At 36.9% G+C, this 25,637-nt stretch overlaps 1 protein-coding gene across 3 annotated transcripts in view; it reads right to left on the minus strand.

Moving 5' to 3' along the window:
• Window positions 1-25,637, minus strand: part of LOC150108371 (pleckstrin homology domain-containing family G member 7-like) — a 289,192-nt gene that overhangs the window by 81,966 nt on the left and 181,589 nt on the right. For all 3 annotated transcript variants that reach the window (XM_090390719.1, XM_090390718.1, XM_090390720.1), the window contains one exon: window positions 15,396-15,511. In XM_090390719.1, coding sequence (XP_090246845.1) covers window positions 15,396-15,511 — 116 coding nt within the window. The remainder of the gene's footprint in view (window positions 1-15,395; window positions 15,512-25,637) is intronic.

Raw genomic sequence — 25,637 nt, forward strand, 5'->3', positions numbered from 1 at the left:
CTCCCACTGACGAGACCTCAATAAAGGTCGAAACCGGTATGGGTAGTGTCCCTTGCCTTAATGTATAGCATTACACATATCTGCAAGGAGATGTGCTTTGCATTATGGGAGATACCGAGATAGGAGTGATGATAGCTTTCTCCACCTTTGCCACGAGTTGCCTTGGTGTTACACCACCTTAGCTTGGTCCTGAAGATACTTTCAGGCGCAAACTTTGTTTGCTCACACTTGGATAAAGGATTGAACTAAACTTATTATAGTCTAACCAAGTGAAAAATAAACTTTCAACATCATTCACACAATGTCTACTATACATCTCCTTAAACTAAATTCATTGACAAAGTGTTTACAATCAACTAGCAGCCTATTCTACTCACTCAGCACTCTCTCTAAGCAAATCATCTAGTGCTCCACCCTTACTAACTACACTCATACACAGCTACTAGAAATGCCCCCCCCCCTGTGTTATCTTCTGTCCATTCCCATCCAGTCATTTACTGAAAAATTTCTTTAGAATCTACTCCATAATCCTCCCCCCCCCCTTTAGGAATTTGTTTCTATTGTATCCTCTTTACTTGGTTGCAGAGTGTAACCCTATCAGTGTCAGGGAACAACTCAAGTAAAGATAAGTTTATTTTGCCTAATAATTAGCAATACTGTTTGCATTTCAATAAAATTTCAATTATTTTTGATAGTTTAGCCTGAATGCATGTTTGCAGAGCTACATTGGTTGTTGCTTATGTTTTTCATGAAAGTTGCAGCATGCACTGAATTTATTATTATTACTATTATCCTAAGACCCCTTCCCCATATGACTCATCTAGGTGGTCTCTTTGTCATACACACAGCTCACCATACCATGCATTAAATACATTAAAATTCTCTGCGGACACCACACTCTCAGGAACCTGCTTCTCGCTCTCTTGTTCACACCATCGTTATACAACTTCCTGGGATAACCTCTTGTTCTCCCTGATCTCCTGCCACTTTATGAAAAACCTCTTCAACATTGATCCTATAACAACCCCTTACCAACTTTTACATCTCTCATATCACCCCTCCTCTTCTTATCCACTATCACACTATAAATTGCACCTTCTCAACCTTTCCTCATATGCAACATTCCAGATCAGAAACTACTTTAGTCAATTGCTTCTGAACCCCTTTCCAACATCTCTTTGTGCTTTTGAAAACCAGGTGACCAAAGCTGTGCACAGTAATCCATGTGTGGTCTAATCAAGACCTCATAAAATGGAACAAGAATCCCTGTACTTCTACAAATCAGTGTCCTCTGCATCATTCCCAGAATTCCCAGGGTAATAAGAGAACTCCAAATTCTCTTATTTCCTCCACCTCCAACAATATATCCCCACCAAGTATAAATTCTATATCCCATCTTTGTTTCCCAAATTTTAAAACCTTGCATTTTGCAAGATTGAACTGTTATCCTTACTCCTGTGTCCGATTCACTCAATCTATTCAAGTCTTCTTGTGAGGCTAGAACATCTGCTCAACTCCTCATGGTTCGTCACAACTTTGCATTATCTGCAAACAACTGAATATCCCCATCCAAATCTTCCCCAATATTATTAACATATAGTTACTTAAATATAAAGAGCCAATAGGCTTCATTTCAGCGATATAAACATTATTTAAATTAAGGGGATATTAAATCCCACATTGTTTTAAAACCGAATAAGAAACTCAAAGATTGGAATCAGAGAGTTTCATGCCGAATATAGTAAACTATAAAAGTATCGGCGACCACTAGCGTGAGCTAATGCAAGTGATCCTAGTACATAGTACAATACTGGGCAACTCGCAGCAAAGGTAGTAAAGTTCTGATCGTTATTCTTAGGTATTTTCCATAATGTAAAAACACATTTCCTAGGAAATGTATGCTGTTATTACATTATGGTGGGAGGTCACTACCCAGACCGGTTTCAGCCTTTTTTGAGGCTTCATCAGTGAGTAACTAGACCAAATTAATACCAAAGGGTATAGCGAAAAGAACTTATATACTCTGCCATATGAGTTGTCAAACAGGTGCACTCATTAAGTTACTTAAATATAAAGAGCCAATAAGCTTCATTTCGGCGATATAAACATTATTTAAATTAAGGGGATTTCCAATCTTTGAGTTTCTTATTCAGTTTTAAAACAATGTGGGATTTAATATCCCCTTAATTTAAATAATTAACATATAGGTTAAACAATAATGGCCCTAAAACAAACCCTTGAGGCACACCACATGGAGCAATATCCCTCTTCTGGGATATTGCTCCATCATACACAACTTGCTGTACTTATCAGATAGCCAATTTTTAATCCAATGCTCTAGTCTAATATCCAACCCCATCTGCTCTAGTTTGACTATCAACTTATCATGCAGTAATTTATCAAAAGGCTTTGCAAAATCTAAGTATATTACTGGGTATCCATTTCCTTTGTCCAATGAAGCCATCACCTTATTGTAATAAGTAAACAGATTACTAAAACATGACATGACCTCCCTTTAGCAAATCCATGCTGTCCATCATAGATAATACCATTGTTGTCAACTCAATTCTGGATGTTGGTTCTCACCAACCTCTCCAACACTAACCACATCCAAGGCTGCATTTACCATAAGGTGCATTAGGTGCAAGCTGAAGTCTCACTCTCTCTATGGGGCACATTTTAAAACCTTACTCCTCACAAACATCAACATAAAAACAGCCTAGTTATAGTTGTAAAATAAAATACTTATTTTTAAATATTAAATTCATAATATAAAAACTAGAGGCTGCTGAAAAATTTGTGCAGCAAAAAAGGGTCAAATATCATAGAACAGTAATAAAAATTTCAAGTAACACAGCACACATAAAGACAAGTGACACAATGGTCGCTCCACCACAGTTAATCCGTTAATGGCTCTAAAATCGCCATTCAAGGATTAACGGCAGGGGGGAATAATTGCATGATAAAAGGTAGAATGCTGACGAAGTTTTGATCCAAAAATGCGGGGGTGGTCTGGCTATTTCATCCACCTGGGCTGGTAGGGAGGATAAGTGTCATTCGTAGGCATGTGTAGCAACTGATAATTTAGTTACTGTTATTTGGCTAGTATTTGTAAAGCAGTATACAAATGTATATACCTAATTATATGGTTAAAGTAGTTGTCGCAGTTGGTAAGAATATATTTTTAAATGAATTTATTATTCTTATTTCACTGTTACTTGTTTATTTAAACAAAACTAATTATACTAACTACTGTTTCTATTTTTTTATTTTTTTTATAGTTTTTAACGTAGTTATTTATTTTATTTATTTATATGTTTATTTTGGATTTAATAAATATTTATTTCACTTTTGATAGTATAATACATATAACGATGCCAAGAAAGTTTGAATCCTGAGCTAGTAAAAGAAAATGACTCAGAGAAATGAAAAAGCATCTAAATAGTCAAAAGGGGCAATTTTGTATTTCTTGCATTCTTCTGAAAATGAAGGAAGTGAAGAATTTCATAGAACTGAAGTTATTATTATTATTATTCCATGACACCTCTAGGGAGTCTGAAGACTCATTGAGGGAGGGAGTGCACCTACTCTACAACTCTCTGTTCTCCACTACTCAATCCACCAACTACAACTACCATCATCATCTACACCAGTGTTTCTCAAAGTGTGGTATGTGTACCCCCCCACGGGGGGTACGCAAGAGGTCGTTAGGGGGTACGTGGCAATTTTCAGCAAAAAAGGGTCAAATATCATAGAACAGTAATAAAAATTTCAAGTAACACAGCACACATAAAGATAATAGCTATGCATAATTAAAGGAGTCATTATATTTTTCAACAAACAGTGCAATTAGAGACAACCGGGATAAAACGGCACTAACTAATGAATCACATCCCCTCTCCAACAGAAACAGCTGTATAGACCAAGCAAAACCATATGTTGCCGGTGGAACATATGGTTTTGCTTGACACCACCCCCATCGTTAACGTGTTAAAACTAAGAAATATATAGTGAATGTGTTTCAGATATTATGGAATTCGGTTGAAGGGAATTAGCATTTCAACTCAACTGTTGAAATGCTAATTTGTCTTTGGTTCATGCGATCTTTTGTTAATACCGCACCAATCATATGCAGTTCTTCACTGCTCTACATATCTCAAGTTTTGTAAATTACTGGTAATTTTTGCTTGAAATAATGGGAAAGAAAAGGATGCTATTTGGGTAGATGACTTTGACGATGCACACAAAGAAACTATTCTCGATGCAAAAGTAGTGATAGCAAGTAGGAACTTCTTGGTAAGTCGCAGCATTTTCAGCTTTTTTCTGAAAACTTTAGTTTCCGAAATTTCCCGCACGTATCTTGCAACATGATTTTTTAGCTTTAATTTTGGGAAAAAAGTTAGAGTTATATTCGAGTAAATACAGTATTTTTTTTTAAGCTTTCAAATTCTTACGTATGGATCATTGGTTAAAGATCGGATTCATAAAATCCTCAAAAGAGAGCAATATAGCAAACACAAGTAGCTTTAAGCAACAAGAAAACATTGATATTGCATCTGGATCGAATGAAATTGATAAAAATGCGTTGTCTGTCTCTAGAGAACCAAAATTTAAAAATAAATCATATTTTTTGTTTACATGAACATATATCAAATAAAATAGATATTTAATTTTAATTTATATTTTAAATTAATTTATTAATTTTAATTAATAAATTAATACAAGTAGCTGTAAGCAACAAGAAAACATTGACATTGCATCTGGATCAAATGAAATTGATAAGAGTGTGTCGTCTGACATCTCTAGAGAACCAAAATTTAAAAATAAATCATATTTTTTTGTTTACATGAATATATGAATTCAAATAAAACAGATATTTAATTTTAATTAATATTTTAAATTATTATGAATTTATTTAATTAATTAGGGGTACTTGGTAATAATGAAAATTTAAGAAGGGGTATGCAGATATATGAAGTTTGAGAAACACTGATCTACACCAATGCAATCTAATCCACTACCACCACTAGTATTTTCACAGACAATCACAAACATCCATGCCCATGGCAGGATTCGAACCTACAGCCTTTTGGCTGCAGAGCGGATACGCTAACCACTTGGCCAACCAGGCTAGCCATGGTTGTACCTCAAACTTCTTGGAATGAAAGCAAAACATTGGTATCAGTATCAGGAGGAGATGAAAGTGAAAAATGGAGAACATCAAAATAATGTGGAAAACATAGGAGAGAAATATAATAAATAAAACTAATCAATAGGGTTTTGAAGAAAATTTTCAATCGAATCTGTACTTACCAGCAAGCAATCTATCTCTTATCCTACTGATATAGCAGTGTAACCAATTAGTATTAATGAACAATTTATCGAGCATATTTTAATAAATATGCCTCAGAATATTGGTAACATCTAAATTTTAAAAAAAAGTATACACAGAACACAATAGAATATTCATCAGAAATGTAAATAAATCCCATTTTTACTGTAAAAAGGTGAATGGAACAAAGGAGAAACAAAAGTGGCTAATTTTTTCAGAAACTAGCAAAGCAATTTACTGCTTTGTTTGTAAATTATTTTCTAAGTCAAATAATAGCTTAATGAAGGGTTTTAATGACTGAACACAAAACTTATGTGATCACAAGCATTCTACTGAGCATATACGAGCAATGTGCACATATTGCAAAAGAAAATCAAGTTCTGTAAATAGTCGAATTGATTCTGAATTAATCAAACAAAATCTGAACAAAATTATTGGAGAGAGAAAGAGGTTTTAAAAATAAAAATAGCTACCATTAAGTTACTGAGTAAACTAGGGCTGGCATTTAGAGGCAATACAAATGATATATTTTCTGATTCTTTGCGGAAATTATTTATCGTGTTTACATTATTTTAATGAATTTGATGATTTTTTAAAACATCAAATGAAAATGTATGCCAACTGTGGTTTCTGGCAGATCAGATGATCTTTCTTAAATGAAGAAGCGAATTTATTAATAGATGAGACAAAATTTAAAGATGAGGAAAGTGAAAAAACGAAAAAAAAAAATTTGTGAAGTTTCACAATCTAATGATGAGATTATATTACATGGGGTAGAAAATTTCATTTATGTCATTTACGATAAGCTAATTTTGGAAATTACTGAAAGAGCAAAAAGCTATTTAGACATATTAGATATGTTTGACTTTTTTTTTTGAAGAAAGATATAGATCAACACAAGTACAAGACTAGCTTTAACAAAATTTTACATGCTTATGAGACTGATATTGACTCAGAAAAATTTATTGATGAAGTTCAGCAATTTTTAATAATAATAAAGGAAGAAAATTCTTCAATTAAAAATATGTACAAATTTATAAATGATGGGTTGAGGTCTACTTTTCCGAATGTATAAACAATTTTAAAAATATTTTTGATTATGCCTATTTCAAATGCATAATCAAAATCAAAAAAATCAAATGCTGAACTCTCATTTTCAGTGTTGAAATGAATAAAAAATTATTTAAGAAGCAACTTGAACCAAAATAAAACAGGTGACCTGTCATTATTATGTACTGAATCAGATGTATTTTTACTAAATAGCTTAAGGGAATTACAACATACTAGGATATACATTAAAATAAATTTTAATACACTTCCAATATTTCGGCAACGTCACATTGCCATTTTCACAGGAACTTAAAAACAAGACATGTGCACGAAAGCACAACAAACAGTAAATGAGGACGAAGCAGGAAGCTCTTCTTTCTCCTAAAAGTCCTGATGGTGCCCCCTAGTGGGCAATGTTGGTATTCTTGGGCGATTGGGCTGAAGGTCTCTTGATGTAGGTTTCCCAAATTTGGGGAAGTTTCATGCAACCAAATTTGTTGAGGTTTGGATTGTTTCTTAGGGCTGAGGCAGATTCCATGAAAAGCCTTTTGTATTTGAATTTACTACGGTGTATTATCGTGGCTTTCTTCCACCATATTCTATGGTGGGTATCCAATGCATGGTCTGCAAGACCAGAGTGGCTGTATTGGTGAAACAGGATGTTGTCCTTGTGTTCTGAAATTCTGATATTAGCTGTCCTGCCTGTTTGGCCAAAGCAGGACAGCTTACAGCTGCAAGGGACCTGGTATACACCAGGTATGTCTAGTGGCGGGGAGGTTAATCTTTACTAGAGCGGATAAGGGATGCCAATTTTTTATATGGTCTGTAACAAGAAGTCATGTTTTTTTAGGATTTTTGTAATTTTTTCTGAGGTGCTTCGGATATAGGGTATGGTGATGGATTTAGAGTAATCCTTATATCATGAGGAAATTTAGCTTGGATTAGCTCTAAGGATTCTTTGAGTGGAACATTTGTGAATAAGGAGGAGACGTCAAAGCTGACCATTACGTCAGTGTGTTTGAGTGTAAGGTTTTCTATGCTGGCTTTGAAGTGGGCTGAGTTTTTTTATGTCTGAAGGTGTGTTGCCAGTACAGTGTGTGAGAGCTTTGGCCAAATGTTTAGCTAGTTTGGATGTGGGGGAAATCAATGCCATCCACTATGGGACGTAATGGCACATTTTCCTTATGTATTTTTGGGAGTCCATAAATACGTGGGGGTATAGAGTTAAATGGTTTTAATTTGTTAGTGACTTCTACAGGCCAAGACGTGAACTTCTTAAGGAGCCTATGGAGTTTTCTAATTTGTGAGTTGGTGGGATTGTACTCAATAGGGAGGTAAGTAGCCCGATCTAACAATAGAGCATTCAGCTTACCTGTGTAATCCTTTTGGTTAAGCAATACTGTGGCATTCCCTTTATCCACTTTGGTGATTATTATTTCCTTGTTTTTCTTTAATTCTAGTAGAGATTTAATTTCCTTACTGGTCATGTTAGTTTTTGGCGGTTTTGCTTTGGTCAGAACACAATCCATATCCAGTCTAATATCATTGGCGATGTGGTTTGGAAGGTGTCATATCCTGCATTCAATTCGTATCATAATATCTTCAGCAGGTATTCTTCTGGGCGCAATGGCGAAGTTGTAGCCAAGTGAGAGAGCGTCAAGTGCTTCAGGTTTCACACTGACTGATGAAAGGTTGACTACCGTTTCGGTAGCAAGTTGTGGTTTCGAGTTCGAGTTCTTTTTTAAATTTTCAAATTTTTTGATCTCTCACATGACCACAACTTTGCCATTGCACCCAGAAGAATATCTGCTAGAGATATTATGATACGAATTGAACGCAGATACAACACCTTCCAAACCACGTCGCGAACGATATTAGACTGGATGTGGCTTGTGTTCTGACCAAAACAAAACCACCAAAAACTAACATGCCCAGTAAGGAAATTAAATCTTTACTAGAATTAAAGAAAAACAAGGAAATAATAATCACCAAAGCAGATAAAGGGAACACCACAGTATTGCTTAATCAAAAGGATTAGACAGGTAAGCCAAATGCTCTATTGTTAGATCGGGCTACTTACCTCCCTATCGAGTACAATCCCACCAACTCACAAATTAGAAAACTCCACAGGCTCCTTAAGAAGGTCACTTCTTGGCCTGTAGAAGTCACTAAGAAATTAAAACCATTTAACTCCATACCCCCCCTGTATTTATGGACTCCCAAAAATACATAAGGAAAATGTGCCATTACGTCCCATAGTGGATGGCATTGATTTCCCCCACATACAAACTAGCTAAACATTTGGCCAAAGCTCTCACACACTATACTGGCAACACACCTTCACAAATAAAAAACTCAGCCCACTTCAAAGCCAGCATAGAAAACCTTACACTCAAACACACTGATGTAATGGTCAGCTTTGATGTCTCCTCCTTATTCACAAATGTTTCACTCAATGAATCCTTAGAGCTAATCCAAGCTAAATTTCCTCCTGATATCACAGCCCTATTTCAGTTCACAATGAACTCAGGTTATTTTGTTTGGCAAGGAAAATTCTACAAACAAATAGAGGGGACAGCCATGGGTTCTCCTCTCTCCCCACCCTTGGCCAATTTTTATATGGAGACTTTTGAAGAGAAAGCCTTAAACTCTGCCCCACAAAAACCAACCATATGGCTTCACTATGTTGATGATGTGTTCGCTATTTGGCCACATGGCTCCGATGCACTCCTCTCCATCTTAACACACTTAAACAACCAACACCCCAGAATCAAATTCACCCTGGAAGAAGAAAAAAAGAACTGCCTTCCTTTCTTAGACACACTAGTCACCTGCCAGCCTGATGGAACCTTGGTTTTCTCAGTCTATAGAAAACCCACCCATACAGGTAGATACATTCACCAACAGTCCCACCACACCCCCTCACAACAATATGGAGTCATTAAGACACTACACAACAGGGCTAAACTCATCTGTTCAAATGACAATGCCCTAACCACAGAACTAAACTACATTCTCAACACTTTCTCAGCCAATGGCTATCCCCCCCCCCAAAAAAAAAAAAATCCAAAAAATATTGAAACCAATAACCCACACACACACACACACACAACAAGGATTACTCTAAATCCATCACCATACCCTATATCCGAGGCGCCTCGGAAAAAATTACAAAAATCCTAAAAAAACATAACTTCTTGTTACAGACCATATAAAAAATTGGCATCCCTTATCCGCTCTACCAAAGACCAACCTCCCCGCCACTAGACATACCTAGTGTATACCAGGTCCCTTGCAGCTGTAAGCTGTCCTGCTTTGGCCAAACAGGCAGGACAGCTAATATCAGAATTTCAGAACACAAGGATTACATCCTGTTTCACCAATACAGCCACTCTGGTCTTGCAGACCATGAACTGGATACCTGCCATAGAATACTGTGGAAGAAAGCCACGATAATACACCATAGTAAATTCAAATACGAAAGGCTTTTCATGGAATCAGCCTCAGCCCTAAGAAACAATCCAAACCCCAACAAATTTGGTTGCATGAGACTGCCCCAAATTTGGGAAACTTACATCAGAAGACCTTCAGCCTAATCGCCCAAGAATACCAACATTGTCCGCTAGGAGGAACTATCAGGACTTTTAGGAGAAAGAATAGCTTCCTGCTTCGTCCTCATTTACTGTTTGTGGTGCTTGCATGCACATGTCTTGTTTTTAAGTTCCTGTGAAAATGGCAATGTGATGTTGCCAAAATATTGGAAGTGTATTAAAATTTATTTTAATGTATATCCTTGAATAATACTATTGTAATTTCCTTAAGCTATTTAGTAAAAATGCATAACCAACGTCTAAGCCTTTCCACGTGAATCAGATGTAATGGACTCAATTAATTATGATGACATTATAGATATATTTGCTAAAACTAAATCCAGAAAAAAACTTTTAGCTATTAATTTTATTTTAATTTAAATTTGAACTGATTTATTTTTATACTTTATTTTAAATATAAATATATGTATTCCAATGTTGTGTTATTTTTATTTTATTAAAATGGGTTATTATGGAAATATCTACTTTATTTTCAATAAACTAAAAAAAATAGCATATGAATTTGATTAAATGAAATAGACTTGTTCTTTTGAGACCTCATAATGATGTGCACCTAGGGCCTCCAAAAAGTATTAATGTAGCCCCCCACAATTGACACACAGATAGGCCTATAATTTGATGTTTGAGTTTTGTAACATCCCTTATGAAGAGGCACAATCTTGCCTTCTTTCCACTCCTTTGGCACTTGACCCAGTGCAACACTCATAATAAACAAATATATCAAGGCAGATGTCAACTTCCTGGCACATTTCTTCAAAATATGTGGTGATATATTATCAAGTCCACAGTCTTATTAACATCAAGTTTATTCAATTCTCCATATACCTCTTGCTCACTTACAGTCAGTCTCTCCTCTTCATCATCAACTGCTCTCACACTCTCCATGATGTCACATTTACAAGAAAATAAAAGACCTTTATGAACTGCTCGTTAACTATCTCAACCAAATCCTCTGCAGCAGTTGTTCTTATACCATTTTCTCCAATCAGTGTCATCCTTTCATAATCATTCTTTTTTTTACTAGATACATATCGAAAGAACTTCCTAGAATTCTTTTTGGCTTCATTAGCTAACTGCTGCTCATTGAATTTTTGCTATCTTTATCAACCAAGTCACCCTCCTTGTCTGTTCTTTGTAATCCTCATTTAAATGATTATTACCACTCCTCTTGTGTTGCTTCCATAATGCCTTTTATCTGTGTATCGCATGCTTAATCTCTTCAATCATCCATTTAACACCTACCTTCTAACCCTTGGAATACATTTAGACATTGCTTCTACTACATAGGTCTTGAATATTACCCCCAAGCAACACTGATCTCCTTTCTTCTCACATAATCACCAGCCTTGTAGTTCCACATATATCCTTTCTTCATAGAGGTCCTCACAAGGCTGGCAGCCACCCAAGTAATCACTTCATGGTCGCTCTCAATCATTGAAGGGTGAGCTTATTTACTTTGCTAATTTGATTATACATTTCATTGTCACTACCATCCACATTACCAGGTCTATAACAACATCCAACTAAGTATTTCATTCTGTTCACCTCTATATCACACCATACTGCTTCAAAACCACTGGCACTATTTCGCTCTTGCATCTGTACTTTGTATGGACATAACTCTCTTTCTCTATCATCAATAGCACTCCCCCCCCTTCCATTTTTACCCTTTCTATCTTTATGAAACACATCATACCCTTTCCTCTCTATTCCTGTCAGGATGTCATTCTTCTCCAACCATGTCTCACTTATTCCAACAATTATTGGGTGAGCAGACTCATTTAATGCAACCATTTCAGATGCCTTGTTTCTTACACTTCTAGCATTTGTATATAAAACATAACAGCTCATTCCAATCTATAGGTGGTAAAGGTTACCCAGAGGATTGCTGCAATATTCAGATGGATGCTGACCTGCAGAGATAAGATTTGTCATTCCATTATATAAATCTCTTATCATAGCACACTTGGACTGTTGTGTTCAGATTTGGTCCCCAGAATTTGAAGGGGATAAATTAACTGTGGAAAAGGTGCAGAGGCAGATAACAAAGATGATATCAGGACTGTAAAATGTTAATTATGATGATAGGCTGACATGCAGACTGCAGAGTTTGGTAGATAGCAGAAGAAGAAGAAGAGGTGATATAATTAAGACTTTTAAATTACTGAGAGGTAGTTACAGGGTTCACACTGGGGAGTTCTTTTGTTTGGCGAAACAGGAGGAAGGACTGACAACAAGGGGCCATCCGTGGAAGCTACAAAAGAAAGTTGTGAGCAAGAGAGTAAGGAGTGATTTTTTTTACATGGAGGGTGGAAGAAAGGAGATCAGTGAGACCATTCATGCTCTCACCACTATCAGGGAGTGCATTGCCTGATAGTGGTGAGAGCATGAATGGTCAATGGGTTCAAGGAATGACTTTGATAGACATTTTTTATGATAGACTTTGTGTTTTCTAGGGTGGGCCTCCCATGACTCCTTGGAGACCTGAATCATAATAATAATAAAATAACAAGTTTCATTGATACCACTTATTAGATGTGACTTCTCCATACTTAACTTGAGCCATGTCGTTTTCTCCTTATTCATCTTTGAATCTTGATCCTAAATCATCCCCTTCCCTATTTGTCTACACACACACATTCACATCCTCTTGTAGCATCAACCTTTCTCACGCTGTGTTCCCCCTGTCCATCCTGAGCCTCCCTGTTTCCCTGTTTGTCTTGCACCCTTGTTCTCTCATTCTCTGTACTGCTGCTACCCACTTCTTCATTCATAACACCATTTCAATCTCTACCTTTCTTACTCTTCCACTCTTTCACATAGCTTCTTACTTGATCAGATTCATTCTCTGCACTCATTTCTCCACATTCCAGCAGCAGTCTCTCCAAATGACTCATGCCAAAACCATCACTCTTATACAGTTCAATTCATCCTTCAGACTCATTCCACACATTAACAAACTGCACTCCTTTCTCCTCACACATTTCTGCTAATATATCATTCATAATTTTTGCTCTCTGCATTATATCATATCTGGGCAGCCCCTGACTGCCTTTCCTATCACACTATTATCTTTTACCCTTCTCAACAACTCCCTGATATCCACTCTTACATGTTCCTTGTTCCCAGTCAAGGCATTTGTCCCTATTACCACTACCAACTCTTTTGCTTGCTTACTCCTCATATCCAATGCCTCAATCACACTATTCACTTTATTCATTTTACATCCAGGAAAACTAATCTTGTGCATCTTCTCATTTACCACACCTCTAATAATTGAATCCCCATACAATGCTACCTGCTGGTCTTTCATACTGATATCATTCATTTTCATTCTTCCATATCTCAAATTCTCTTAATTTCACTCTGCATCCACTTCATCTCTTGCCTCATTTTATCCAACTCAGCTTTCAAATCTTGAATCACATATTTGCTCTCATTCACTCTCTCAATTTTGTCACAAGCCATATACACTTGTTCACCATCAACACTGCTCACCACCTTACCTTTAATTGCACTCTGTTTTTCAACTTCCAGTATTTGTATCACTTTCATCATTGTTATCATCTACTGTTAAGTTTATCAGATTGCTCGTTCGCTTTTTCAAAACTTTTTACCAATTTTTCACTGTTCTTTTACACTGTTCTTCCTTGCTATCAGACAAGCACTTATCCTCCTTGTGGCATTCTCGTTGTTCTTCCTTGCTATCAGACAAGCACTCATCCTCCTTGTGGCATTCTCGCTACTAACACTTTCAGTTACCAATATGTTACTACTCATCAAGTCCTCATTCAGATCACACTTCGCACACATACCCTCCTTCTATCTGCCTTAAATATCCATAATTTATCTACATAATCGAACAAATACATATAGCACACCTCACATTCATAAAACAACTGAAATCAAAATTAAATTCCTGCAAAAGACAAAGTCGCCACCATCTTTTCTTCACCAGTTACTATACTCCGCTCTAAGTTTAATGATTTCATAAACAAACTTAAACAAAGAAAGAGAGATTAATTTCCATAATAAGGGTGTTAAACAAGGTAGCCCAGTAGCCCTATACTTTTCCAAAAATGTATTCCAAAAACTTGATTGGATCAACAAGAGTATCATATCTCAGGAAAGATATTAAGCAATTTTCTATTTGCTGATGATATTGCCATTTTCTCAAAAGATTCTATTGAATTGATGGAGATGATAAATGAACTGAACAACACAAGCAAATTGGTGGGACCGAAAATGGCTTTTACAAAAACAAAAACCATGACTAATCACTTGAAAATTCCTAGTTTGTAGATAGTATCAAAAAGTAATATGTGCCACAGTATACCTATCAGCAACTAGTATACTTTAACAATAGGCAAGACCTAGAAATACAGTCCAAGTAACCAAAGAATGTAATATAATTACTGAAAATTGGGCCAATGATGAATGTAATTTATCCATCTCTCCCTCTCTTAAAAAGAAGAAAGTGGATTCCATTATATTGCTCACATTGACATATGATGCCCAAACATGGTCCTTGACAAAAAAAAAAGAACAAAAATGGAGAAAAGTATTTTGAGAATTAATAAGCACAGAAGGTAAAAAGTTCAGACAATTAGTTACATCACAATAATTGTTTATGTTATACAAAAAGCCAAATAGTTAAGTAGACCTGTGCTGGCCATGTAGCCAGGATGAAAGCTTACAGATGGACAGTCCTGACTACACTAAATCTAAATTCCCAGAGAAAGGAGGAGATCCAAAGGAAGACAATGAATGAGGTGAAGCGATGAGATCATAGGAATAATATAAAACAATTGGATGAGGAGGATGTCCAGTGGGAGAGAGAGGAATGGATAATTTTGGAAAGGCCCAGTATTGGGATGCAACAGGCTGATAACAACAGATGAATATTGTGGGTTAAAAAGGGTTAAAAAATTCAGAATCCTGCATGAGAGACTAAAACAGTCTATTCAATTCAATTCAATTCAATTCAATTCAATTCAGACTTCTAATAAAAAAGATAGCGATATTAGACTGGATGATGAGAATTATCTCTCATCCAAAGACTTTCAAACATTCACTAACGAAATTGACTTCAAAGAATAAGTGAAACTTTCAGTCTATGCTCAGTCTGAGTTGATTAGCATCCTGGCTTTGTATCAAACAAGTATCATCTACAGTTGAGTACTTGTGCTCAAATACTCAAACACTTGTGCTTATTCTATGTTATTACCTTACTGTGTGCATTTCATATTATATCCATAAAGCACAGCAGTTAGTGATAAATCTAACTGGTAGTGTTCTAGTTTTAAATGAGTTAAAATGAATATTCTGGAACTCTGAAAGAAATGGAGGGTGAAATTTAAAAATCTAAGAATTATGTTTTATATATATTTCTTGTGATTTACCTCAGGTATAAATGCTTTTGGATCCAATTCAGTGACTGATGGCCATACAATATTACGCTGAATATCCAAGAGTCGTTCAAAATTCTTCAGCCATTTCATTTTATCATCCAGTTCCCCTAAGGTCAGGTAAGGCAACAAATTTGTTTTAGTCTGTCTATATTTCATTACTTTTAACTATATTAACAAAATAATAACTAAAAAAAAAACATCTTTTTAGCTAGAAAAAAAAATTAATAAATGTCTCACATATACATGCGCATGTGCACATACAATCTTATCAGGGGTGGCCAAGTTTCCTAGGTCAAAGAGTTGTATATGACACTTTTCAGATATTCACAAGCCACAAGAGATTTTCTAAAAAATCCAATTATTAAACATGATTAAATATAGACATATAAATACATATACTATATTACTATATGTGTTTATATCTCTGTGAAAAATATTACATATGTATCACGAGTTTTTGTGTTTTATGATAAAATAAAAATAAATTGTGTGTATATATATTAATTTATAATATATACACAATATATTATAAATAATAATAATAATATATATATATATAATTAATATTTAAATGCTACTTGAAGTCTTCTAAGAAGTCTAGTAACTAAGTGTTTACTGTTATTAGAACTCAATCCAAAAGAGAATCACCATGAAAGATCATAATTATTATTTAACGCAATACTTATTAAACTGTACCTTAAACTTTTGTGAGTACAGAATAAACAACTTTCTACTGACCAAGATGGATAAGATGCAAAATTATTTGCTAATAAACTATGACCTAACACAAATTGTACATCTACTAATCCAAATACCTGATAATCTTCTCTACTCTCCCAATATCCTTCATCCTTTCTTAATCAGGTCTCTGTCTAGATATACTTTAGCAGTCACCTCTACTTTCAATAATTCAAATCATAATCTTGTGCAAGTTTTCTCTCTCACAGAATTCCCCCCCCCCCCATCCTCTAGCCAGCCCTGACCTTGTGTCCTTTGGATACAATGATACCAAGTGAAATAAGGGGACATCTATGGAAGCTGGGCAAGAGTATGGTTAGCAAGGGTGTTAGAGCTGGGTTCTTTACTTTTAGAGTGGTAAATGAGTGGATAAAGCTGCCAGAGTCTGTTGTGGGTGCTATGACAGTGAGTGAGTTCAAGGCAAGGTATGATAGATACTGTGAGAATGTCGAATAGTTGTGTGGACATGATGTTTAGGGCCTCCCTCGATGAGTCTAAGGACTCTCTGGAGTCGCCCGTAATAATAATAATAATAATGATGTCTGGAACTTCTATTCTTCTTCTTCCTTTCCATGGTCAGATGAGTGCTGCCACTCTTCTGACCCAAACATCTGCTCTGAGCAAGTCAGGAATTACCTTACATATGAAGGCCATCATTCCTTTTTCTATCCCAAATTCCTGTCCACTTTATAAGCTATTTCAGGTGTGCCTAAAGTAGCTGAAGTAAAAAATTCAGCATATTCAAATGACCTATGCTGAAGCATGCCATAAATGCAAAACAATCATCAGCAAATTGAAATTTGACTTCATAAAGTCAATTATAGAAAACTTGCCTCCTGAACAAATGGAAGCTGTATCTTCTGGTCCCTTTCAAAGGTCATCACATGCAACCTGTACTCACTTTCACCCCTCTCTCTCTCTTTTGCTTTCCCAGATGGTATCATAATTAAGTACCTAAGGGTAATAAAGCTTATTTCCTGGCATTATTCTTATTCTTTAACACCTGCAGAGATGACCAAGGCAAATCACCTCCTACCACACCAAAAACAGTGCACTATATGTCTCCTGTAGTTTTTACTAAATAGACAGCAAAAGAAAACTAAATAACTAAATAGACATTAAAAAAACGTTTTCTAGCCCCTATGGCATCTCTCCAATTACTCAAACATTATGCTCCAGAACAAACACCTGTCTATATCTCTCTACAATATTTATACTCAGTTGGCACTTATTCCAGTGCCAACTGAGTATAAAATATTGTAGAAGCAACAGTCTGCCATCCATCTACCAGCCAGTTGCCATCAGCTCAGTACTCTCCAAAATAACAGAGGTCTACCAAATATCAGTTAATCAATGGCCACCAGCATGGATTCTATCCATGCTGTTGCATTCTATTCATCAAGGCTCTGTTCTATCATCTATCCTCTTCCTCTTATACATAACTGAACTACTTCTCAATCACTAATCCAATACCCAGCTTTGATGATGATGATGATAATAATAATACATTTCATTCATCCTGCTCATTTGACAAACCATGCAGTTGAAGAATTCCAAGCTTCAAAGGTGTCATGCAACTAGTACCTTAAACACTGATCTCATACCATTTTTCAATGGCATCAGAATCTGATGCCATTGAAGATCAGAATAACCTGATCACCTTCAATGAACATTGTCAAAAATTCAGCCACTCACAATGCTGCTGGAAGGCTGATTTCTGCTGCATTAAATACAGAGAAAACCACACAATGGCTTCATCTAAAAAATAAAAACAGAGGCAACTGCAGCAGTTTGTATTCCTGCTAACTACAGAGGGTGCAATAAATACTTGGCCACCCAAAAATCAACAAAAGAAACAACTGCACAACAATCCACAGCAAATGCTGATAATCCCAAATGGCACAACAAACCACCCAAGCACATGAATCATACACAGACATGGTGGCTTCAAATCCTGTGGGAAAAACTAAAACTAAACCTAATGTCCAACCAAATCGACTACAGCTACAGTCATAGCAGTCACTCTGGGTGAAATGTTAATCAAGTGAGTTCAGCAAAGCAAACCCAAGCCAGAGGACTCCACAGACAACTTTGTGAGACAAACACAAGCAATTCTTACTGCACTAATCAAGGGTTAACAAACATAGAAAGCCAAACTCTCTACAGATTGTGTTCTAGAATGCCAATGGTTTAAGAAACAAAATGCATGAACTACAAAAATTTACCACATGCTATAATGCTCAGGTAATCCTTGTATACAAAATGCACCTTCAACCAGCCGACAACCCAAGGCTCAGTAACTATGTTTTAAATCACAATAACAGACCAACATCTCGGGGGAGGGAGTGCAGCACAGCCATATTTGTCAAACTCATTGAAATTGTAAATCCTTCCACTATGAACATAAATGGAGGTCCAACTGGCAAATGTGGGTCCCCTGAAAATATACTCTGTATATAACTCTCCAAACAAAGTTACTGGAAGCAACTTGACTGAAATTCCAGACACAAATGAAGCAGTGCTAGTAGCAGGAGACCTGAATGCTAAGCACACAGCCTGGAACAGCAGAACTGCAAATCTAAATGGTAAAAACCTCAACAATTTTGTTGCCTCCAGGAATACAGTAGGACCTCCAGAACCCACATACTATAATGTGGCAGGACTTCCTCATGTCCTTGACCTAGTGATACTACAAAATATCATGAATTAATACTAAATAAGTGTGACAGACAACCTCAAATCTGATCACAACCTAGTTTTCTTCCAGCTGGGTTTACAACATGAAAATATCCAGATCGGGTCGCAACTGTCAACTGGAGAAAACTAATAACCGCTCTATATGAATCTGTTAGCAGCACAGTTCCAGCCATCAACTCAAAGGAAAAACCTGATAGCTCAATTTTGAGCAGATAACTGCATTAACAGTTGCCACTGTGGATGTGTCACACACACACACACACACACACACACACACACACACACACACACACACACACACACACACACACACACACACACACATTCTGACCAGCTTCTGAATAAGATTAAAAACCTGATCCACGAAAATAATAGAGCCATCTAAGACTCATGTTAAAAAGGTATATCAATGCTGTTGTTAATTCTTTGGATAATTCCCTTAAATATGCAGTGATATCATCAAGTCTTACAGCCTTATTCACACCAAGTTTACTCATATACCTCCTGTTCCACATATACCTCCTGTTCACTCATCATCAGCATCTCCTCTCTCCCTTCCTAGCATTCAAGTTCTGCAAAATGTCACATTCATGAGGATGAAATACTTGTATGAATTGCTCACTTAATATATATCTTAACTATATCCTCCAAAGTGGTTATTTCTACCATTTTTGCCAATCAGCATCATCCTTCTGCAATCATTCATTTTTTGACTGGTCACATATCAGAAGAAAACTCCAGGATTTCTTTTGGCTTCATTAGCCAACTCATACTGCACTTTTGCTACTCTTATCAAGTGAGTCACATTCCTCGTTTGCTCTTTGTACTCTTCATGCAACTGATTATTGCCACTCATCTTGCACTGCCTCCATAATGCCTTCTTCCAGATTGCATGCCTCACCTCTTTAGTCATCCATTTTACACTGAGCTTATTTAATCTCCTAACCTTCAGCATACATTCAGATATTGTCTCTGCCAGATAGCTCCTGAGTATGTCCCTAGTAACACTGATCTCTTTCCCGTCTAATTCCTCATTCTATGATATAGCTATAAAACCATCTCCTGATTTTGTCATAATCACCAGCCTTATAGTCCCACATATATCTCTTTCTTACTAAAGCCATCATATGGCTGGCCATCATCTAAGTTAGCTTTTACACTTGTCTTACAGTTTGCCTTTTAAGGCCCTACTAACTTTTTTTTATGTGAATTCCATCCATGAATGTTTGTAATATATATACAGTATATATATTTTAGAAGTATATAATCATCACACTCTCTGTAATGTACATTTTCTACAGAGATATTCATCAAGTTTTGAAATAAAATCTGGACTTTTCCAAGGATATTATCTCTCTCTCTCACTGATCCCATTCAACCTACCATTTTAAACAGTCATTAGAGACTAAATGAACAAATTAGAAATGGAAATGAATGGAAAGGAATATTCTATTAGCTTATGCTGGTGACATTGTTATTCTTGGAGACTATGCAAACTATATCTAAATTAAAGCAAGTGAGCCAATGAATCCTGTTATAATCCAGGAAAAGACTAAATATATGTGCATTTTAAGGACTCGTCAGGACAATCCATCTTGGTTTGTTAATAATTATATCTTTGAGCAGATGGATAAGTTACAATGACATGTGCATTATGAGACAGAGGAGAGAACTGAAATGGCAAACTGTAGATATTTTGCAACTCCTAAAATTCAAAATATTATCAAGAAAAATCCACAGATTAATTAACATTTGTGAAACATGGTCAGTAACATAAGAGAGATAATGGAAGTTTTTTCACTTGGCTATGCTACCAATTATATATATATTTGGTTTGATCGTTTATCCAAGTGTAAGCAAACAAAGTTTGCACCTGAAGTATTTTCAGGCTGGGTCAACTCATGGTAAAGGTGGAATAAGTTCTGATCACTTGCCTTAGTATCTCCCATAATGCAAAGCACATCTCCTTGCAGACATGTATAATGCTACGCATTAAGGGAAGGGCCACTACCCAGACCAGTTTCGACCTTTATTGAGGTCTCATCAGTGGAGCTAGACCCAGAGGTGGTGATACTAAGGTGGAAGTAATGCAGAAGTCAGATGTGCTTTGCATTATGGGAGATACTAAGGCAAGTGATCAGAACTTATTCCACCTTTACCACAAGTTTCCCCAGTCCTGAAAATACTTCAGGTGCAAACTTTGTTTGCTTACACTTGAATAAAGGATTAAACCAAATATATAATTGGTAGCATAGCCAAGTGAAAAAACTTCATTCAACTATCTTTAATCCAGAGAATTTTAATAATAAGGTGTTGACACCTTTTGGCAACTGGTATATGGTGATATGACGTCTGCATTACTTCCACCTTAGTATCACCACCTCTGGGTCTGGCTCCCACTGATGAGACCTCAGTAAAGGTCGAAACCAGTCTGGGTAGTGACCTTTTCCTTAATGCATAGCAGTATATATGTCTGCAAGGAGATGTGCTTTATGGGATACTAAGGCAAGTGATCAGAACTTATTCCACCTTTATCATGAGTTGCCCCCAGTCCTGAAAATACTTCAGGCACAAACTTTGTTTGCTTACACTTGGATAAAGGATTAAACCAAATTATTAACTGGGAGATAATGGAAAACCACATTTGAAAGAAAGGTATAAGAGAAAGATTTTTTTGAATCATCTTAAAATCAAAATACCACTCTGTATGAACACAAACATAATGAGGAACTACAAAACTTGCGTCAAAGACCCAATGTTTTATCACTTATAATAAGTAAGAGAACTGAGTGGTTAGCCATGTGTGGGAGATAGATGACAGAACAATGAGTGGATGTGGTAACGAAAGGCCTATGACAACTGGATGAACACCATTCCAGATGCAGTCTATGATAGAGACAGATGGCGAGATCTGGTAACAGAAGCATTAAACCTAAATGTTCCATTAAGATGTTGAAGAAAATAGAAAAGATAATTTAACAAAAAATAAGTAGCAATAATAGACTAAAGAACATATGTAAGATTTGTTTTTTGTTATTTAATTCAAAATTCAGACTTTTTTTTTCTTTTAAGGGGGGTCTTAAGAATGCCCTTATTTCTCATCTGGTTGTAGCTATGATCTGTCACCCCCCCCCATTTAAGGAGGTATCTACCTGCTACCTATATGCATACCAAAATGATGGAGAATGATGGAGAAAGTGATGGTTCACTGCTTTGGCAGTTTCATCATTGTACTGAATTTTTGTTCGCTCTCCAGCCAAAAGGCTGCGGGTTTGAATCCTGCCACGGGAATGGATGTTCGTGATTGTCTGTGAAAATATTAGTGGTGGTTGGTGGTAGATGGTATTGGTGTAGATGATGATTGTAGTTGGAGAATTGGGTGGAGACAGAGTTGTAGAGTAGATGCCCTACCTCGATGAGTGTTTGGACTCCCTGGAGGTTACGTAATTATTATTATTATGGGCAACTCCAAGGAGTCGACAGACTCATCAAGGGAGGCCCTAACATCATGTCAAAACAACTATTCGACATTCACATAGTATCTATCATACCTCGCCTTGAACTCATTCACAGTCATGGCACCCACAACAGACTCTGGCAGCTTATTCCACTCATTCACCACTCTCCAACTAAAAAACCTAGCTCTAACACCCTTGCTAACCACACTCTTTCCCAGCTTCCATGTATGGCCCCTAGTCCTCCCACCACCAGTCCTATTCTCAAAAATATCTTCTGAATTAATCTTATAGAAACCCTTCAGTAATTTGAATGTCTCAATCATATCACCCCTTTTCTGCCTATCAACCAATTTCTGCAACCCACAAATCTTCAACCTGTTCTCATAAGGTTCATTCCATAGACCTGCTATCATCTTGGTCACTCATCTCTGGATCCTCTCTACCTTCTCCCCATCAAGAAGAAACCCTGGCGCCCATATCTGGGCACAGTAGTCTAGATGGGGTCTTATCAAGGCTCGATACAGAGGAACAATAGCCTGTTTGTCTCTGCTTGTTAAAGTATTTTTCAGCAACCAAGTGATTTGATGAGCTGATTTAGCCACTTTTGCGATGTGCCCCCCTAAACTTCAACTCCCTATCCACCAGCACTCCCAAATCCTTGGCTTCATCAATCTCCTGGAGTACAATTCCACAAATGTGATATCCTGCTGCTGATCTTTTCACCCCAAAATGCATAACCTTACACTTTGCCACATTAAATTGACATCCATTCTCCTTAGCCCAGTCCTTCAAACTATCCAAATCATCTTGCAAAATTTTGACATCCTGTGCACTCACTATTGCTGTACCCAACTTTGCATCATCAACAAACAAATGAACACTTCCTCTCAAATCCTTTCCTATATCATTAATGAACAAATTGAAAAGTAGTGGTCCAAGAACAGAACTCTGCGGCACACCACTAGTCACAGGCCGTATTTTGGACTGTACTTCTGAATAAACCACACTCTGATATGTCTCCATCAACCACCCTCCTATCCATCTCACCAACCCTATATCCATCCCCATATGCTGCAGTTTACTGATTAGAATTCCATGTGGTATCCTGTCAAAGACTTTAGCAAGTTCCAGTAGAATCACTGTAAACCGATTATCCTTATCCAGATCAGCCATCACTGTGTTATAAAACGTGAGCAAGTTACTGAGGCATGATCTACCCTTCACAAAACCATGCTGTCGTCCATATAGTATCCCATTTTCATCTATCCAATCCTGTATTTTTCTCTTGACTAATTTCTCCAAGACCTTGACAACGATTCTTGATATGGTGATCGGTCGGTAATTTAAAACAGCAGTTATGGAACTTCCTTTATGCAGTGGAACTATTTTCCGTTTTTCCACCCCCTCGGAACTAACCCAGACCCGAGACTCAAATTAAACAAAATGGTCAAGGGTACTGACAATTCTTTAGCCACTTCACGTATGACACGAGCTGGTATACCATCCAATCCACAGATGTATTGACATTGAGGTTTTGTAATAGACTATTCACCTCCACTTCATTTACCACAATTCCCATATAAGCTATTGGTTCATTCATTCCTGCAATGTCACCACCTGGATGATATACTCTTGCAAAGTGCTCGCTCAGTAATTCAACTATATCAACTGATTCAGTTACCTCCCTATCATCGGCATTCTTTAAAATCATTCTGCCATATACATTTTTTCTTTTACTTGCCACATGTTGAAAAAACTGTTTGGGATTCTCTTTAGCCTGCATGGCTAATGTTCTTTCATAACCTGCTTTTGCTTTTCTTACCACACTCGCTATTACCCTTCTGGCCTGCACTTTATGCCGTTCATGCGCCTGCCATCACCTTTCTCCTTAAATTCCCTCCATAGTTGTTTCTTTTTTTGCAACTCAAGCTTAATGGTGTTATTCATCCATTTAACCCCTACTTGATTTATTATTCAGATCTAGGTATACAGTCAGCCATTGCCTCATGCAAAAACTTCTTAACCACCTCCCATGCACTATCAACATCCAGCCCTTGCAGTTTTGCATGCCATGGCACTGAACCAATCAAACTCCTAAGCTTGCCATACTTGCCAACTCGATAATTCCACATGTACCCTGTCTTAATTGTAAATTCCACACCTTTAGCCACCTCCCAAGTCAAGACCCTATGATCACTCTCACCAATTGGTGGCAATGTGGTCATATTCATTACAGCCAAATTCTCAGATGCAATTACTAGGTCAAGCACTCTCTGACCCTAGTATTTTCCATTACATGCTGTTGCAGATAGTTATCCCTTAATAACCGCATAAAATCCAATTCCTTTTTCCCATGTGTCCTCTCCTCCTTCCAGTCAATGTTACATAGTTGAAATCTCCCATAATAATTACTCTCCTTTCACTCATTTCTTCTATTTGCTTATGCATACTGTCTCCACCATCTATTCCATCACCTAGTCTATAGCAGCACCGAACTGTATATTTTGTTCTGCTAGTCTCAATCTCACACAAATAGCCTCAAATGTGCTCTTTTCTCTATCCTGCAGTTCCACTTCTATTCTCCTTGGCTGCAGCTCATCAGCTATCATCAATAACACTCCTCTCCCCATTTTATTCTCCCTGTCACTCCTGAACACACACACCATAACCCTCACATTATGTCCCACTAGCTATATCATCTTCTGTCAGCCATGTTTCACTAATGCCAATAACCTGTGGCCTGGAAGTGACAACCAAGGCCAAAAATTCTTCCTTCTTGTTCCTAATACTTCTGGCATTAGTATACATGAATTTCAGAAGCCCATTTGTCCCATCCCTATTTTGATGTCTTATACTAACTATCCCATTCTGATTTGTTGTCCTTTGTACTCACTTGGGCATATTACACAAATTCATACACTCAACTGTCTGCATATCTACTTCCCCCCCCCCTTAATAACTCTAGTTTCCCTGATTCTGCACATCCACTTCATTCAACAACACCTTTTCAAGTCTCCGTACACCAAATCCATTCAAATGTAAACCATCCATCTTATATAAATCCTTTCACCTATCAAACTCACTCCACACATCCACAAATTCCACACCACTCCTCCTGCATAATCCGCGCATAAAGTCATTGGCAATTTTGGCCCTCCTTCTATACTCTTCACTGTCATACCGTGGCAACAGACTCACCATCCTAACTCTCTCACTCTTCTCTTTTGCTACCTCAAGCAATTCCTTCAAATCCTCTCTCAAAGCCATTTTGTCTCCTTTCAAATCATTTGTTCCTGCTACCACTATCAATTCTTTCACCCTCTGCTTTTGCATTCTAACT

This window comes from Typopeltis vanoorti, chromosome 3 (assembly GCF_054136105.1).
Source record: "Typopeltis vanoorti isolate ZY-2024b chromosome 3, IOZ_Tvanoo_1.0, whole genome shotgun sequence".
Lineage (NCBI taxonomy): Eukaryota > Metazoa > Arthropoda > Arachnida > Uropygi > Thelyphonidae > Typopeltis > Typopeltis vanoorti.